At 45.8% G+C, this 17579-nt stretch overlaps 1 protein-coding gene across 1 annotated transcript in view; it reads right to left on the minus strand.

Annotated features, from left to right (window-relative positions):
* Nucleotides 1-287: 287 nt before the first annotated feature.
* The window catches only part of CAMKK1 (calcium/calmodulin dependent protein kinase kinase 1), a 92193-nt gene continuing 74901 nt past the window's right edge, over nucleotides 288-17579 (minus strand). The window contains exons 10-16 of the mRNA XM_065694848.1: nucleotides 16961-17160; nucleotides 16200-16253; nucleotides 15055-15128; nucleotides 10158-10245; nucleotides 8991-9119; nucleotides 7939-8042; nucleotides 288-1853 (exon numbers count right to left, since the gene is read on the minus strand). Coding sequence (XP_065550920.1) covers nucleotides 1781-1853; nucleotides 7939-8042; nucleotides 8991-9119; nucleotides 10158-10245; nucleotides 15055-15128; nucleotides 16200-16253; nucleotides 16961-17160 — 722 coding nt within the window. The 3' untranslated portion in view covers nucleotides 288-1780. The remainder of the gene's footprint in view (nucleotides 1854-7938; nucleotides 8043-8990; nucleotides 9120-10157; nucleotides 10246-15054; nucleotides 15129-16199; nucleotides 16254-16960; nucleotides 17161-17579) is intronic.

Below are 17579 nucleotides of genomic sequence, written 5' to 3' on the forward strand. Positions count from 1 at the left end.
ACATTATTTCCCAATTTCCCAATATTTACAGGCAAGATGTGGCTGGTGACTGCTTCTGGCATCCCACCGAGGTGGCTGAAGACAAGCAGGCTGGGACAGGCAGCAGAAGGCAGCAGCAGCAAAGCCCAGCTACAAAACCATTGGGAACCACCAAACCACACTGCAGTAAACAGGATGGGAACAGCAGTTGCTGCCAACAGCCCTCATACATGTATCCCCTCACACAAAAAAGTTAGGGGACAAAGTCCCAAACCCTCAGGATTAACCTAAAAAGAGGCATAAGATGATTATGTAGGAACCAAATTTACCAGTGTCCTTTATTTAAGTACTACAAAATAAGAATTCAATCCCGTTGGCTTCCCAGGGCATGATCAGACCCCATAAAGCTGAAGGGAAAATACTGACGTTATTTTGATGGATTGATGTCACTGGTTTTTACTCTCCGAGTGTGAGAGTAAAATGCCTGATGTATACACACAGTCTGTATAGCCAACAGCCACTGAAACAGCTGCATTTGCCCTTTGAAGGGCAATCTCTCACCTGGTGTCGAACTGTAGAGATGAAGCTTCTAATCCCAAGTTTAGAAGCAATCTATGGATAAAATAGCAGCATGTGCAGAAAAAGTACAGTCTTAAAATAAAATTAAAAAATAAAGCCTCAAAACCCCAAAGATCATGTTTTAATCTCATTTGTAGCTTTTTCCTTAGCCTAAAACCCTTCCATCCTTGGGAGTTCCCCCAGTTTGGGTCATTTATCAGGAAATTAAAGTTTTAAAGCATCAGGTACATGATTTTATAGGAAACAAGAGATGAGTGAGGGGAAGAAAATCACCCTTACATAAAATAAACCCAAACCTGCCACTTCTTTTTAGCTTTGAGCAGTGTCCATGCATGCAGGACTGGGTGCAGCAGATGGAGTGCAGCCCCAGCTCTTTGGGAAGAGCACACTTGGTTAGCAGATGTCCTCAGCGGGGTTAAGCCTTCCTGTGTAAGAGCATACCCAATGCTCCAGATCCTTATGACATTCAAAGGCTGACTGCACATGAAAGAAAGGATCCTGTATAGTTCTTCTGCTTTATGATGTTGCCCTGACCAAAGCCATTGATGCTGGCAGGATTCACCCTGTGCAAAACTGAGGGGTAAGACGAGAAGGGATAGAAGAGGAAGAAAGGCAGAGAGTGAGAGTGTTCACTCCAAAAGCAAGATCTCATCCTCATTTACCTGATATCCGTAGAAATCTTGCCATCACCTTCAACAAGAGCAGGACTGTGTCCTGATATACAGAAGTGCATTAAATAAAACCGTTGCCAGGTTTTAAGCTGGCTTTGATGGAATTGTTTTTCCTGATGCTTGAAATAAAGAATGCAAAGAGCAAAGAGAACATCTCTGGGGAGACTGATGCCTAAGACAACGTTTGGTTTGCTGCGGTACAAATAAAACCACATTCATCAGCCAAGACACCCAACTACAAAGCCCACACGTGAAGCACAAGTGGAGAGCAAGGCACACATGGAGGAGCACACGGACACCTTGCATGAGGAATGCAGCTGCCCATGAGGCCAAGCCAGTCCCCTGGAGCTTTGCTGCCCGAGGACTTTTCTCTTCTTATTGCTGCTCGGTTCCTCCTTTCTGGTTTCCAGGGTTGGTCCGTGTTTGTTTCGGGTTTTGTTTGCTTTGCAGGCCCCAGACTCAGTGATGAGGGCAGATGTGTGCTAGACAACACCACGATGGGTACAACAGCAGCAGCATGTGAGCGACCAGCCCGTGACAGCCAGGCAGCTTCAGGATGTAGCTTCGTCTTCACACACGTTGGGCAGCTCCGGGTCCCTGCCTCCTTCTCTGCTCCCTTGTTTTCTACATGAATGCAAGGAAATAAAGAGATTATAGGCACATAGCAATGCAAAAAATAAAGCACGGGGGGTTTCTTCCCCAGCTCAACAGCCTCAATATTGAGAGGAAATAGCAAATAATCAGCCTGTTGCACTGATACCACGTAACCAGCTCGATGCACTGCAGTACTGAGCAGCTTGTGCCTATGCAATTGTTTGGTATCTGCACCCCAAAGACTGAGCTTTGCACTTCCCTGAATGCCCTTCTCCTGACTGCAGCATCACAAGGAGGTACCTGACTCTTGGAGAAAGTCTTGCAGACCAGCTGCAATGTTTCCAGATTACCTAGTTTGCATATGGGAAGTTGTGGCTGGCTTTTCTTTCATCTGAGGTGTTCTTTCACAGCTCAGAGTGATGGCTTGATACCATAACTGCTTCTCCAAAGCAAGAACAGTTTAATAATTGAAGTAAATAATAATAATATGAAATAAGGAGAGGAATAAACCCCAAACCAGACATGTGATGCACAATACAATTGCTTACCACCCACTGACCAATGCCCAGACCATCTCTGAGCAGCAATCAGTGACTCCCTGCCAACTCCCCCATTTTCTATACTGAGCTTGATGTTCTATGGTATGGAATATCCCTTCGGCTAGTTCAGGTCAGGGGTTCTGTCTCTGCTCCCTCACAGCTTCTTGTGCCCCTTCTCACTGGCAGAGCATGAGACTGAAAAGTTGTTTCACTGAGCAACAATTAAAGATGTAACTAAGGATGCTAATGCACTGCATGCCAGGGCACCCTTGAGGAGTGACACCTCTACCCAGCCCAGCCATCCATAAGACAGCCCAGGACTAAGATTTAACCAGAGAAAGCTGTCACGGCTCAAGACTGAATGGAGAGCAGCTCATTTCAGTCAGCCCAGAGCAATCCCAGTGTGGCATCAGAGGCAGGAGCACAGGGGAGCAGTGGAGCAGAGATGGCTCCAGCTCTCTCTCTTTTGCATAATCACCAGGCATTAAGCCTGAGCCCGAATTCCAAAGCTTAGCCTTTCCCAAATTCTGTAGCTATTCACCCTGTGAACATGGGGCTGAACAGCAGCTCCTGCTAAACCCCAACTGGCTTTCTTCATCCCTCCCTCCCTCCCTAAAAAAGGCTGAAATGCCAAAGAATCACAAATAATAGTAATAAAAAAAGCATACATAAACATCATTTTCACACACAGAGAACTACTGCAGCAAAATTGCTCCTACAGGAAGAAGGGATGGAGCCGAATGTTCTCACTACCACACAAATCACACACAGGCTGAGGAGAGGACACAGGTTTCTACAGCACCCAGGAGAAACATAAACACTGAATTACCTTAAAGATGGATGCAAATATGTGTTTAAGAGGAGCCTGTCCCTGAGAGCAAAACAGTGAGACAAAGAAAGTGATCATGAAGATGGCAGCAGGCGAAGGAGCTTGTCTTTCTGTAGCTAACAAGCCTAGTGAGCAGATGAAATGCAGGATGGATCATCAGTCCTGTTCATTTGCAGGCTGAAGCACAGATAAAGATGGGCACTGGTAGCACTGTGGGCAAACCCACACCAGCCCCTACTGGGGACTGATGTCTGACTGTGCTTTCCTGGGCTGTGTGATTTAGCACCAATGGACCACAAGGACCATTTAGCACCAATGGACCACCTACCTGCACCGTGGGGCATGGCTCTTCCTGTGAGACATGCAGGTCTCATCTTGCAGTGAAAATTATGGCTTTTGGTTGGGTTCAGCTCTGTTCTGACACATCTACATGGTACCTATCTTCTTGGGACTGGAGAGACAGACACCAAGCACTAGCAGAGACCAAGGGAGCATCTTCAGTGGACACATCTGGCAAATTTAAACCCAGTCTGCAGTCATTCCCTTGTCAAAGCTGATGCTGCAAACCTGGCTGCCCCAGGGGGATCTCTGCAGCCTAGTTCTGAGCAGCCCTGTGGCACTGAGCCCTGGGACTTTCTCAGCACAAAGCCCCCATGAGACAAGTACCTCTGGGCTGCTTTGGGAAAACTGTTTCTGCTCGGAGACCCGGGTCAGCCAGGTTTTTACCTCCTGCTTCCTTGTGCCTAAGCCTACATGGACAATATGGCCCTGAGGGCAGTAATGACTCTTGCCTCCATTTTGGCAAGGCTGGAAACTGGGTAGGCTTTCTAAATCCAGCCTGATCCCCCATACAGGAGCTGACAACCACACTTCGTCACTAGTAATAACAGCCATAATGAGGAAATAAATTGGGTCTGTCAAAACACGGCAATTAATTTGATGGGTAGTAGTTGCAATAAATGAGAGCAATAAAGTGTGGTAAAGCCAGGGCTGACTCAATTAGGAGAAATCTGGAGCAGAAGAAATGTAGCAAACACTGTTTAACAGAAACCCAGAACTTAGCTGGGAATGCTAGGGAGCTCTGGATAGCAGCACTCACACACGAGTTCTAGGTGTATGGAGGTGCTGCTGTTGCAAAACAACTGCTGAATGGGAGCATCTTCATTTTAGTTCCCTTTTACCTGGTGAATGTGTCTGCCATTTTAACAGCTGCCTTTTTCACTTTTCAGTGCTATTAAACAAAGCAATAAATAACACTCAGGAAAGGATTTGCTTCTTCCAGATCTAAGGAGTACTAAAAAAGCCCTCTCTCCTCCCAGTAATTTAAGAGCTATTTCAAATCATTAGTGTCTTAATGGTGTCCTCTAAAGGAACAAAGGCTGTGGCAAATATGAAAGGCCTCCTGCTATCACAAAGACTTCTGCACACGCAGCTTCTGCACAAAGCCTTCCCAAGAACAGAGCCCAGCACACTGTGTATAGGTAGCGCAGAGAGAAATTAAAAATAAGGATTCAGCTTCCTCCTCCCCAAAGCCCAAAGAGGGAGTTTAAAGGACAGATCCATTTTAAGAACCATCAGTTAGACATCAAATACCAGAAAGCAGACTCAGCTGTCAGAGGATTTCCTGCAAAACATATTCTCAGTATGGGCACAGATGTAAGATGCTCGAAGCATCTTGCATGTGTGAGTGGGGCTCTGGCAATCTCACATGCAGCCTAATTAAATTCAATGTGAAACTGGAGTTTCCTAATTGCCTTTCTTTTTTCCTTATATAGAACCGTAGAATCAACTGGGTTGGAAAAGACCTTTAAGATCATCAAGTCCAACCGTTACTCCAGGAATACAGAAACACAACAAGTTATTTTCTACCTATAACTAGCAGGAGATGCCATATTACAAAAGCTGATTTATCCCTTTCCGAAGACACTGCCAGTGAGGAGGAGAAGCTCTGTGGTGGAGAGCTTGGAACCTGTAGGTTGTTTTTCTCTCAGCTCTTTGTGGGCAAGCACGCGGCAGCACGGCCAGAGGACAGTGATGGCTGCGGGCACTGCCTTTCTGGCAAGTCCCACTTTTGGGGTCCCCTCTCCATCTACAGGGGTGGAAATGGCACCTGACATGCAGGAACTCCACAGGGATCTTATGCTACAATGGCATTATCTGTTCCTGCTATGTCCTGGAAATTTATAGTCATCCAGACTCACTCAAAACTTCTATTAACTAACACAGAGCTATTCATAACATTTGCACTGATGTTCTATTTTATATGCCTATTAAAACTGGTTTTACTAGAGGAAAACCCACTGTGAATTAAGAACTGGATGGGTTTAGTGTCTAACTCTGTTTGCCCTGGTGGAAATAACACTGTAATCGAGAGATAACTCAGTGAACAATGAACATTCCCATTTAGACTTGGTTCACTTCAAATCAATGTAATTAGCTTCAACAAATCATTTAAGTTTGAAGTCATTTTCATTAGATTCAACCAGTACAGCATTTTTCAAAGTCTGAAACAATAATCCACATTCCTTATAAAAAGCCTCCCTGCTGTGGTGTTTAATATACAACACTATTTGTTGAAGAGATTTAGCCAATGTCTGGCTTTTAAACAGAAGAGTTTTGAGATGAGTCCTCAAAGCTTCAGTCATGCATGGATTAATTTAGGATAAAGTCAATTTTTACTGCCAAAAATTGGCACTGATGGCATGAGACTGAGAAATGAAAACGCAGGAATTAGTGCAGTGGAGAACTGGCACATTCAAAGACCATCCATGTTCTTTTTGCACATTTCTATGCGCTTACAACGCACGGTCACAGCTCCATCCCTGATCTGACATGTCTTGTCAACCAAGGGCACTGGGCACAGCAGCACAACAGTGGAAATGATACACAGTTTTCAACATGTACAAGAAGCCCGAATGCAAACACAGGGCTGGAATGAGTAGAGACAGGGAAAGATGCTGGGTTTGTATAAGCTGAAGAATTTGTCTATCAACTTTGGAAAGGAGACAAGCAAACGTGGAGGCTTACAGCTAATTTTGAAGACCTAAAAAGATGCCAAAAGGGATTAAACATTGATAATATGGTTAATCAGAAACTTCACAGCTACGTGAGATCAAATAAACTTTACTTATTCTGAGCAGATAATAAAGCACCCAGCTCCGAGCAGGAAACAACCACAGTGTCAAGTTTTCCCACCAGCTGCTTGGTTAGTGGCATGGGTTTTTAAGCATCTCAAATGAAGGTGGAAGGGAACAGGTCTCTTTTGGGAAGAGGCTCCGGGTACTAGAAAAGACCACCTTGAAATATCAATTCAGGCAGGGTTTGAAGAGAAGTCCTGCCGTGCTCTGAATTAGCATACATTACTACATTCGAAGAGAAATGTATGTTTACATTTTAGAGCAATGCAATGCAGTGAGCAGGAATGATAGTGAAGATATGGGCAGAGAAGTGTCAAATTAGCAATAACTAATTAGGAAGGCAATGAGCCAAGGGAAACAAATGAGGACAAATCTCTTGCGCTAAGCTGGCAAAGGAGCTGTCACTGCCATGCTCTCCAGAGAGGTCCCCACAGCAGCACTCATGTATGGGTGTTTAAATGCTAAACTGGTGTCCAATACTAACTGGTCATGGACTCAAAGGCAAAGACTTTACTCAAGTCTCCAATACACACTTAGGCTCTAATGCATTATAATCCTTAATTGAACTGAGCCCTTAAATCCCAACACACTCATGAGAGACTCTTCTATTTGCATTGTCAAAGGTGCATTGAGACTCTTGGTACACTCTCACGGGAGTCTACTAGCCATGGTACTGGGATTTTGAGTGGGAAAGGATCACTTTAGGATAACACAGCTTTGTTGTGAGCCACAGCTTTATAGATCCTGTGGGGTGGGAACATGAAAATAATTGTTCCTGGTCCAGCAGTAACTGGAAGGATGGATGGCCCAGAATCATGGCTCTGAAAGGGATCAGTAACAAAAATGAGGGAGAAAGAGGAAGAGCCAAGTAAAGGACAAGGAAAACCTTCCTCCACCCCTGTACCTCCAGACCATTGTGCTTAGAAGTTGTTGATGAATCTAACAGTCATTAATTCATCTATTCCCTTTTTAATCCCAGCATAGCCAACTATATCCAACCTCCAAAATATCCCATTGCAATGCGTTCCACTATTCCATAACTGCCAGTGTGAAAAAACACTCTATGTTTTCTCAAACGAAAAAGCAATGTCAAAGTGTTCTCCATTGTCTGCCCATGTTTCTCCACAGTGTCTCTGCCCAGTCAAACCACAGACAAACCATATCATCTCATTTTGAGTTAGTAAAACATGCAAACTGCTCATCTGGCACTTTTTCTGTTGTTCATAAAAAAAGATGGAAGAATTAAACCCTCCAATCTATACAGAGAATAGACTGTAATTAAACTTATTTTAGTTCACCAAGCTCTAATCAATCTTTGATCACAGTGTATTACAAACTAACAAGTTAAAAATCACACCCAAGTTTAGCACCTCACGTGTGTCCAAACCCATTTTATAGAGAACTGCATCTATAAATAGAGTATTTAGGCTCCTTTAACGCATTGGATTTGAATCCTAGAGGACTTGAGGTAGATTTTAACCTTTAGAGTTTGATTTAGCAGGGAGTTTTGTCCTTAAATGCTACAGAAAACACCTGCAAACTGCTTTCTTCCTCCTCTCCAAACCCCTTTACTCTGCGTGTGCAGCAGAGCCAGGGCTGTGTATACGTACATCAGTAAGTTCCCTGGAGCAGACATGGACCTCTCTTCCCGTCTCGTCTGAACCTCGAACGGGTTTCCAAAGGAGCGTTTTCTTAGCATAGCCTTCACTAGGATCTTTGAGGAAGCAAAACAGAGCAGTGAGAACAGCAGGACTGAGTGATTCCTTGAAGCTAGAGCACGAACTAAAAAGGAACCCACAGAACAGCTATTTGACTTCCAGGCAGTGACAGTGCCGCTCCCTTAGGCGGTGAGCTCGGACCCCTGGACGCACACAATTGCTGGCAAGAGGTGAAGCAGATGCTGCTGACCGTTGCCTGTCGCTCATGGTGGTCCAAGCCCATGAGAAGGAGGCACCAGAGCTCTCCTGGGCCATTCTCCAGGCAGGCAATACTGCTGCAGAGTGCTGCTAGCTCCTGCTATCCAGGGGAAAGGATGGTTTCCACTCCCCCAGCTGGCTGTTTGGGCAAGTGTCTCAGTTAACATCACACCACAAGAGCTGTGAAAACAGGCCCTTGTCATGCTCATCACCTCTCTCCCCATGAGAAACCCTCCAAAGGTACCTGCATTGTAGTAACTGCCCTTAGCAGATCTCCAGCTGGCCACACACAAACTACCAAGAAAGCCCTCAACACTGGCTGGCAGGCAAGTGCCAGCTATATACACCGTGGCAGATGTCCTCTCCCTGCCTCTCTAGCCAGGTCACCCTCAGGTTTGGAGCTTTCATTTTGAGGAGCTGAATTAGGTGTCTTGCAACCTCTAGATTAAGGAAACAAAAGACACTTGGGATGCTTCTGGTGTTCCGGGGTGGCTGATGCCAGGCACTTTGGGGGTGTAACCATACAGCTCCTATTAGAGCGGCCAGACAGATATAAATAGCACTGCTCACACAGTCAGGCCCTGCAGAACTCGGAGGCACAAAAAGTTCACACCAGGTTGAAAGGCCAAGCTTTTCATGCCAGGCGCACACGTGTAGCCTCTCACACCTCTTTCATCACTTTAAAGCTTCAGCAAAGCACCATGTTCTTGACCCATGCAGAGAATGCAGTCGTGGTGTATACATACCACAGCTGGCAAACTCGGGATCGTCTTCACTGAGTTCTTCACCTCCTCCTCTGTCACCTCCACCACAGTACAGTGCTCCTCCTCCAGAGGCAGGGGCTCCTCACCACCCTTGGTTAGCCACGGATGCACCTGCGTGGGGAGGAACAGAGAGAGCTCTAGGTGTCCCTTCTACAGCAAAATGCTGTGATGCTGGTGATGAGAGAGAAATGGGGGCACAGGACTGATTACAGGGGTAAGCCGTCAGTATGGCTGTTTTCCTCTTTCAGCTCCCTTGGAAATTGTTGCAATATGTAGCCGGGCCAGATGGCATTCCCTAACTCCCAGTACTGTTGCACCCACTGCCAGCATCTTGGAGGAGCCCAGCACCTTCTCAATCAAGTTTGAAACACCTTGAACATTTGAGTTACCCAGAGCATTTTCATCTTCTCTCAAGTGCACACACTTCGCTTAGGGTTATGCGTGCTCACTACCTGGGAAAATCGAGATCATATATGCATCTGCACAAATAAGGATTTGGGTAGAATCATGGAATAGTTTGGGTAAAAGGGACTTTCAAAGCTCGTCTAGTCCAACATCTTCAACTAAATCAGGTTGCTCAGACGCTTAAAATGGAGTACTTGGGTCTGAGTACTGAGGCCTCATGCTACTGCCACAGCCTCCTGCTTAAATAGACAGCAAACAACCCACCTTGCCACCTGGGCACCACATAAACCTCTAGAGCACAAAGGGGAGAACATCCTCAGAAAGCATCTCCCAAGTAATGCTGATAGAAACAGACATGCTGCCTTGAGGCTGCTGACCATGCAAGCACCAGAGGAGCACACTTCCAGCCCCTGTAACCCAGGTGCAACACTGACAGCACAGGCTCTGCAGCTCGCAGTGCCCATGACAATGTTGATTCTCCCAGGGATTCCCTGAGGATCAGGCAGCTTTTGAATAATTTCAATTTAAATGAGTAAACAAGAAAGCTTTTGTCAGTATTCCCCAAGCAAGCAGCACTGACAGAGCTGTTACATGCAGCAAAACGAGCACTCTCCCCTTCTGAGGCCGTGTGGCAGAGAATGCTCCCAAACCAAACTCTGGGAACACCTTTGCCTCATTAGAAGGTATCAAAGGAACAACAAAATCAGCTGAACCGAAAGACTATAACAGCAATGTCCAAATTACCTTAATTTCAGGGACTGTTATCCTTGTTTCTGGATTTTTATCGAGCATGCGTAGAATCAGTTCCTTGAGCTCTTCGCTTATCTGTGCTCTGAGTAAAGAAAACAGCAGTATACAGTTGACCATGGAATTCTAAGTGCTTCATGCATGCACAGTCCTTACTGTGGTTATACTCTGTAGAGAATCTGCTCCATTCAGAAGATACTTTCTCTGCAAACCTGGCTTGAGAAAGGAAGGTTTTGTTGGCTTGGTTCCTTCTCAGGCATCATGGTCACTGCTACAAGGTTGGGTTGTCCTGTTCTGCCCACTAACACAGCTGCACACTCTTAAAATGCAGGACAAGGGATCAAGTGAATGGATGAAAGGACATTTTTAACAACAGTTATAGGGGAATTTCAGAGGATGGATTCTGGGACAACAAAACGTAACTGAGGGCAGAACTGGAGCTGAACTGTATGATACAAGAAGAGCACTACTTGATTTGCCAGACCATCACGAGCAAATGTGCTGGATGAAACATCACCCTTTGACATCCAGGTTTCAGCTAAGCAGGTTGTGTTAACTAAACTGCTTCCATGAATGCTGATGGCAGCCAGTTCAGTAAGTGGGTATTTCCTACCTGTACAGCTCAGCCTTGGGGTAACAAAAGGAGGGAATGAACAGACTAAGAGAAATGTATCCGATTTTTTAACACCATTTCTAAGATCTAAGTACTGGAGTGCCTGAGTGCAGAAGCCATTCTATTCACACAGAGCCAGTGGTCCTGCAGTCTGTCCCTCTAGTCTGTCACTAATGATGCAGGCAATGTCTTCAAAACACACTTGATCTGTATTATCAAAGTGCTACTGAAATAAAATGCCAGCATATGACAGAATTGTATTAGGCAGTTGAGAGCCTGTACCACAAATGACTTTTGAGATGATGGAATCTGGCAGCATGAAATGTCACTCCCCAGCAGGGTTGGATCTCAGACTGAAAACACTGATGAGGACTAGGTGCTGTGCCCACCTCCCCTGCACCCCACCAAGCAGAGGAGGGAATAAGCTATCATAAACCTAAATGAAGGCCATGTTACAGGAAGGGATATTTCAGTTAAAGACAGCTGCTGTTTAATAATGTATGAATACTTTATGTGGACTTCAGTTATGAGACCTTCAACAACCAACCACAAGGAAACACTGCTTGTTCAGTGGGAAGGGCAGAAAGTGGGTTCAGTTTAGTCTGAACACTTTCAGAGTTGCATCAGGTGGCTGTAAGTTCACAGGCAGTATGGCTAAGACAAGGGGAATGTCAGGATGAGCCCTCAGAGACTTCCCACTTCACTGCAGGCTTCACTGCAGGTAACAATTTAAGTGGGAATGGGAAGAATGGTGCTGCTCCTGAGATGAGCTCCAGGCACAGAGAAACAGCTATGGGGAGTGACAGTGCATTTAGAAGGTTAGAATAAACAGGCTCCCACAGGAGAACCACACTGAGATACATGAGAGATGGTGTTTTTAAAACACTTAACATCAGATCTGTGCCAAACCAGCAACAGTGTTATTTAAAATACAATTAGAATACATCATCACCTAACATTTCTCTGTGTCAGACTTCTACACAACACAGGATTAATGTCATAAGGATGGTCCTGTTTACAGGGCTTTAAGCGTCAGGTGGGTTATGTCCAGGTCTCTGGTTTCCCTTCTGTCCATGCTGTACCCAATGGCATTTTTCATCTAAAATGCCTGCACTGTCTATGGAATACACCTGTGAAATTTCTCACAGTTGTAGTTCTGTAACAGCTCTCAGGAAAAGGCAAAGCATCACAGAGCTCAGCACCCAGTTAGGAGGGCTGCCAGCACCACAGATCATTTTACAGGGTGCCTGCAGGTCAGAGAACATTGTCCTGAGTTTCGACTCTTCACCAGGAGAAACTACACTCACCAGTAGAGCTTCTGGCTCTCTTAATACATGTCTGGACAGAAACTTCTCCAGCTTGCTTTTTAGTTATACCAGTTTCATCAGGGTGTGAGCTAGTCCCATTTACCTTGTGTCATGCCAAGGACTCGCTGGCATGAATGCTAACTGCAGAATGATAAATATTTACCCCAGCATCTCTAAGGGAAAGGAAGGGACAAATGACGCCAGTACAGTCAGCTCCATCTCTGTCCTAAAGGTTGTCAGGAAACAGGCAATGAGTTTCCATGGACTGTCTGCAGACAGGAATGTATCTTTTGTAGCCATGGTGAAATAAATTGAAACCAAAATATTCCCAAGTGTAGCGAGATGCTAATTCTGTGGGAGGCCAGGGTGGATCCACTCCAGTGAATTCCAGCTTTATGTATGTGTGTGTTGCTGCCTTTATCTAACAAATAGATGTAGTTTAGAGAGAGCTGTCAACACCCAGTAACTCTGCTCCCCCACAACCCAACCAGGGGTGCAGCCTTTTTTAGGCTGGGAAAGCAAGTCACTGAGAAATCCAAATAAAATCACAGCCCAATTATCACTGATGGAACTGTCTGAATGAAGAAAAGGTTCTTAGCACAACCCAGTTAGCCCATTAAATGTTAATAACTTACTGCAGAGACAGATGGGAGCAGTCACTTGTAAGCTGACTGCTAACCCAAATACATGATGGCTGGGAGGATGGGAACGTTGCCAGGGCCCAAGCAAGCATAGAGAACACTGCCAAGGAAACATAAACAACTTCTGCTGCAGTGCTGTGAAGACCAAGTCCTGCCCTGCCCATAGAGCAACCAGTGGGAACACAGCAATGTGGCATGAGCAGCCTTCGTGTTCTAACAGCCCAAAGCCTGGTTTGCTGTAAAACCCCACCAACAGCACAGGGCTCTTGCCAGAATTGCTCCATATCCATGACTGGGGCCTGTGTTTGCCATCTAGCAACCAGCCTGACCTTGTGGCCACAGGATGAGGGGTCTCTTTCAACTCCAGATATTCTATGATACTCAATAAGTGCAACTGGACAAAGCAACTAAGTGGAATAGAACTGCATTTATTAAACCTCACCTGACAATTCAGTCCTTTTTGTCCACAAAAAGTTTAGTCACAGCTTAAAGATGACAGCTGTGGATTTCCCTCCATCGTGTTTCAGAAGAATTTTCTCTCAATATATAACAATTCATCATGCATTGATACTTTTGTAGGGCTGATACGGAGATTACACTTTCTCATATCTGTTGTCCGCTATCAATAAAATGGATTCTAGTAAGTCTGTAAGGATTTGGTCTGAAACTTGGCACTCTGTGTACCAGTTCCTTATAGACTCTCAGTGATGGGGTTCAAAGAGGGAGGAAGGGATAAAACACTGGCTGCTCATAAACTCCAGGCTGCTACCTCTTTGTTCATCTCTTTCTAAGGTCCTTGAAATGTGTGGTCCACACAGACCTCAGCGTGGGCTCCAGCGGCCTGAGCAGAGATGGCTCCATATGAGCTATCTGCAGTGTCTGTGCTTCAGAGCCAGTGGAGAGGTAATGAACCAGCCTATGGAGCTGGTCTGACTTATCCCACCCAGAGCAGACTTCTAAACTAGGACAGACAGAGCACCCATTGCTTTCTGTAGACTCAGAAGGAAGCCTGGGACTGCCAAGGCAGAGCCCCAGCCCTTCACTGGAGGGGTCTAAAGATTCAGTGAGCATCTCACAAAACATTCACGTGACAGATGCTGGGTACATGCACACACCATAGGCTCCCTGACAACATCCCTCCCTTCCTCTCCAATATGAGATGTGCCTTTCATTAGAGTTTTAATTTCCTCATGCTTGTTTTAAATCAAGTCATTTTATCTCTACATTTTTATTAAAGGAGCAATAGGATCAGAAATTCTTTGCCTGACTACTGGGCTGATTTTGGAAGGAAAGGAAGAGTCCAGCTTTGGCTGCTTCATCTGATAGCAATCAGGAGAAATAAATTAATCACCAGCAGAAAGTCATGTGAGGCCTGAAGATGGAGGAAATGCATGAAGGGAAAAGACATGGTGGCAGGGACTGAGCATATATTGAGCGTAATCACCTCCTGCCAGGCTCCTCTGACAAGACCACAAACACTCATCACTCAGCACCTCAATGCTGAACTTCTCACTGCTCAAATGGCATGTGAGTGGCCTTGGCATGTCCCTATGCAATGCTGAGTGCACTTCTGTGGGTTAGAGGATGTGCTGTGACTCTACAGCCAGCCTGGCCACCTAACACAGCCCAACAGTCCCCACCATGCAGCTCTGACTGTGGCCAACAGGGGTTTTCCTCGCTGACCAAAGCAGGGTGGGAGCAGCTTCTTAATATCAAATGAGTAAATTAATTTGTTTGGGGTCTCTTTCTAGCCCTAGCCTGCCAGCACACAGGAAAAACTCGTATGTTTCTGGAGTATGCTGGAGAAGACTGAAGAGTGGGGATGCACCAAGCTGTGGTTGTGTATCTCGGGACAAGCATCCTTCTGTTGGACACTTTCCCCAGCTCCAGGTCCAAAGCATGTGTTTACTTAGACTGAGACCAAGATCTATAACCACACTGCTTTTGAAAATGAACACATGGAATCACTTGGTGGCTACCACATGGGGAGAAACACAAAACCCCAACCAAACCGTGCATCCAGCATCTCCAGGGTCAGACAGCCAGAGCAGAACTTACTAGACCCATGCTGAAATCCGTTCACTTCCAAAGGTTTCAAGAGCCGTTTCCTTTACTCTCTGTCCACACAACATGAACACATGAGCTGCAGAGGCAGCTGTAGTGCCTCAACAACATCATCAGCACAAAAAACATGAGAAGGACCCAAGAGAAAGCAAAGCACTTCAGCCCTCCTTGTCTGTCCCCCTGTGGTGACCTACCAGGATTAATGCTGCAGAGTGAATAACACTGAGAACTGAATGTTATTTTACAGTAGCTGAGTAAAGTTCACTTACTCTTCTGGGAACTCCACAGGCTTGTTCTTGATCCTATTATGAAGACCCAGAATATATTCATCTATAAAAGGGCACTGTAAAACAAACAGAAGATTTTCCAGTTGTCAGAGAGCCTGGCATTGCTTAGGTGTTGTCACTCACATACACAAGTATAGTCTCTGTTCTCTCTTGATTCTAGACAGAGATGGAGATAAATCAAATCTCCCCACAACAATAAATTGGGTTGTTCCTTATTAAAGAATAAATACAGAAGAACAGCAGAAGGATCTAGGGAATACATAAGTGGATTGGGATACCCCCCTCCATCCAGCCTATCAGGTGACCGTGAACTACACATTTTCCTTTTCTCTGCTCCACTTCTAGCTGCAAAATGGAGATACTGGCCCAAATGAGACATTATTATAGACACAGGTCAAAGAATACTTTCCATCCTGACTTAGCTCTGCAATATCACACCAGCAACAGAGATAGCTCTGCCTCTATCATCTCCCCTGCCACTTCCTACCCCTAAGCTGGATGCCTTACACCTGTGTGGTGGGACCTGCAGAGGTCAGTGCTTGGACAGGAGGTTCAGGTCACATATCTGCACACACAGACTCCACATACCTGCTGTACTGCTTGCCCTGGGAGAGGATGGGAGGGATGAGGGGCTTTTTGTGACAGGAGAGGGAAAAGCCATGACAGGACATGGAGTTTGCAGAAGGCAGCTCTGAAGAGTTGGCTCCGCCAAAGAGGACTCTATCTGGCCCATCTCAGCTTTGGCAGACAGAGCTTTCTGCAATCTGGTTTGCTGAAGCACTGCAGTAGCCTGGGATCAAACCTATGCCTCTGTCTATGCTCTGTCTGGCTTGTTTCTAAATACAGGCAGCATGGATTAATCCTTCAACAAACTGCTCTTGGTGCTATCAATGCTGCTCTAGACTTGTAGCATGAACAATGGCTCTGAACACAGGGATCAACTCTAGAAACCATCCTTTCCACAGATCGCATTAGCTCCTTCTCATCTGCAGGGTGATGGGGGAAAACAGGAGCTTGCAGAAGACAGGTCTTTGTTTCTAATATTTTCCTTTATTTGGAAAGGAATGAGTCAAAAGTCAGGCAGAGAGACTGCCATGCAGAGCTCCAGCAGCTTAAAGCCAGCTTACCTTCCCGTAAACAAAGCAGTAGAGGGTAATTCCCATGGCCCATACGTCAAGTGCCTGAAAGAAAGCATGTACAGGCAGTAAATGAGATGCAATCCAGATTATCTGAATGAGCTGGATTTTCCCACTGATTCAGAGAGCATTATTTGTATGCATTGAACATTTTCTGTTGTACTGTGCAGACTCTGCCTGAATTTGGGCTCCTAAAGCCATCTGTAACATGCCTGAGGAATGAGGACTGTGCTGGGACAGACATTGCCTCTCTTGTCCTTGCTGTGGAGTGCAGTGACCAGCAAGCAGCTCCTTCTTACAGATGACACCATTCAAGGCTGAACCTCAAAAGTCTTCCAGGTGAAAAAAACCCCATTAGACCATACCCCCGTGTCTGCATTACAGCCCTCAGCAGTGCCTCTCACTTTCAGGAGATCAAGATACGACCCTGTTGTACAGCAGCCCCCTGTGCCTCTTGATTATTTTGGAAAGGAATCAAGTTTCCTTCTTTCCCTTTGGACACGGAAAAGACTCTTAACATGGCTCCTGTCTGAGCAGGATGCACAGTAAAGTGTCTGCCTGCTGCCCAGAACAACCAGTGTGACTTCTGCCTGGACTGAACACAGAATTAGAGCTCAATTTTTACTTAAGAACAACCCTAGTTTGCACCACAATCCCTGGGTGAGCAACACGCAAAGGTTGCAGGTGTGATGCTGCCCTTTGTGCCATGCCTGGGGGTCCCATGAGACACCAAGCTGTGAGCAAAGACCTACCTTTCCACTGAAACTTTTGCCAGTGTCTGAAATGGCCTCTGGTGCCATGAAGGCTGGTGTCCCTGCCGTGCTGGAAAGCTGCGCATCATTCCCTTCAAACTGATTGCTGACTCCAAAATCGGCGATTTTGACATGCCCATCATCTCCCAAGAGCAAGTTGGAAGGCTTGATGTCCCGGTGAATGATCTTCTGGTAGTGCACTGAAACAAAGCGCAGCAGCATGGTCTGTCACAGCAGCCAATGCACCCAGGGGAAGGAAGCCTGTCCAGAAGGGCACCCCAACTCAAAGCTACTGCTGTGTATGTAAGCTAATGTAGTAGCAGTTCCATTTCCTGTAGCCATTCCTTTTTGGCTCCTCACTGGGACATACACCAGAGTACAACACTCAAATACATCTCTCACCAGTAATCATGCAAAGAAGAGACATGAACCCAGAAACACCCCAACCAGGGGGACCAAGCTTTGCTGTTGGAGAAGTAACCACTCAAACTCTGTAGATTTGTTTGGCCTTATTGTTTCAGCTGGTGGATTGAGCAACTTGCTGTATGAAGCAGGGAGTGGTAGGGAAGTGGTTGACTCCTCAGGAACTTGGAGAACAAGTTTAAAAATCAAACCCAGC

The sequence above is a fragment of the Lathamus discolor genome, chromosome 14 (assembly GCF_037157495.1).
Source record: "Lathamus discolor isolate bLatDis1 chromosome 14, bLatDis1.hap1, whole genome shotgun sequence".
Classification (NCBI taxonomy): Eukaryota; Metazoa; Chordata; class Aves; order Psittaciformes; family Psittacidae; genus Lathamus; species Lathamus discolor.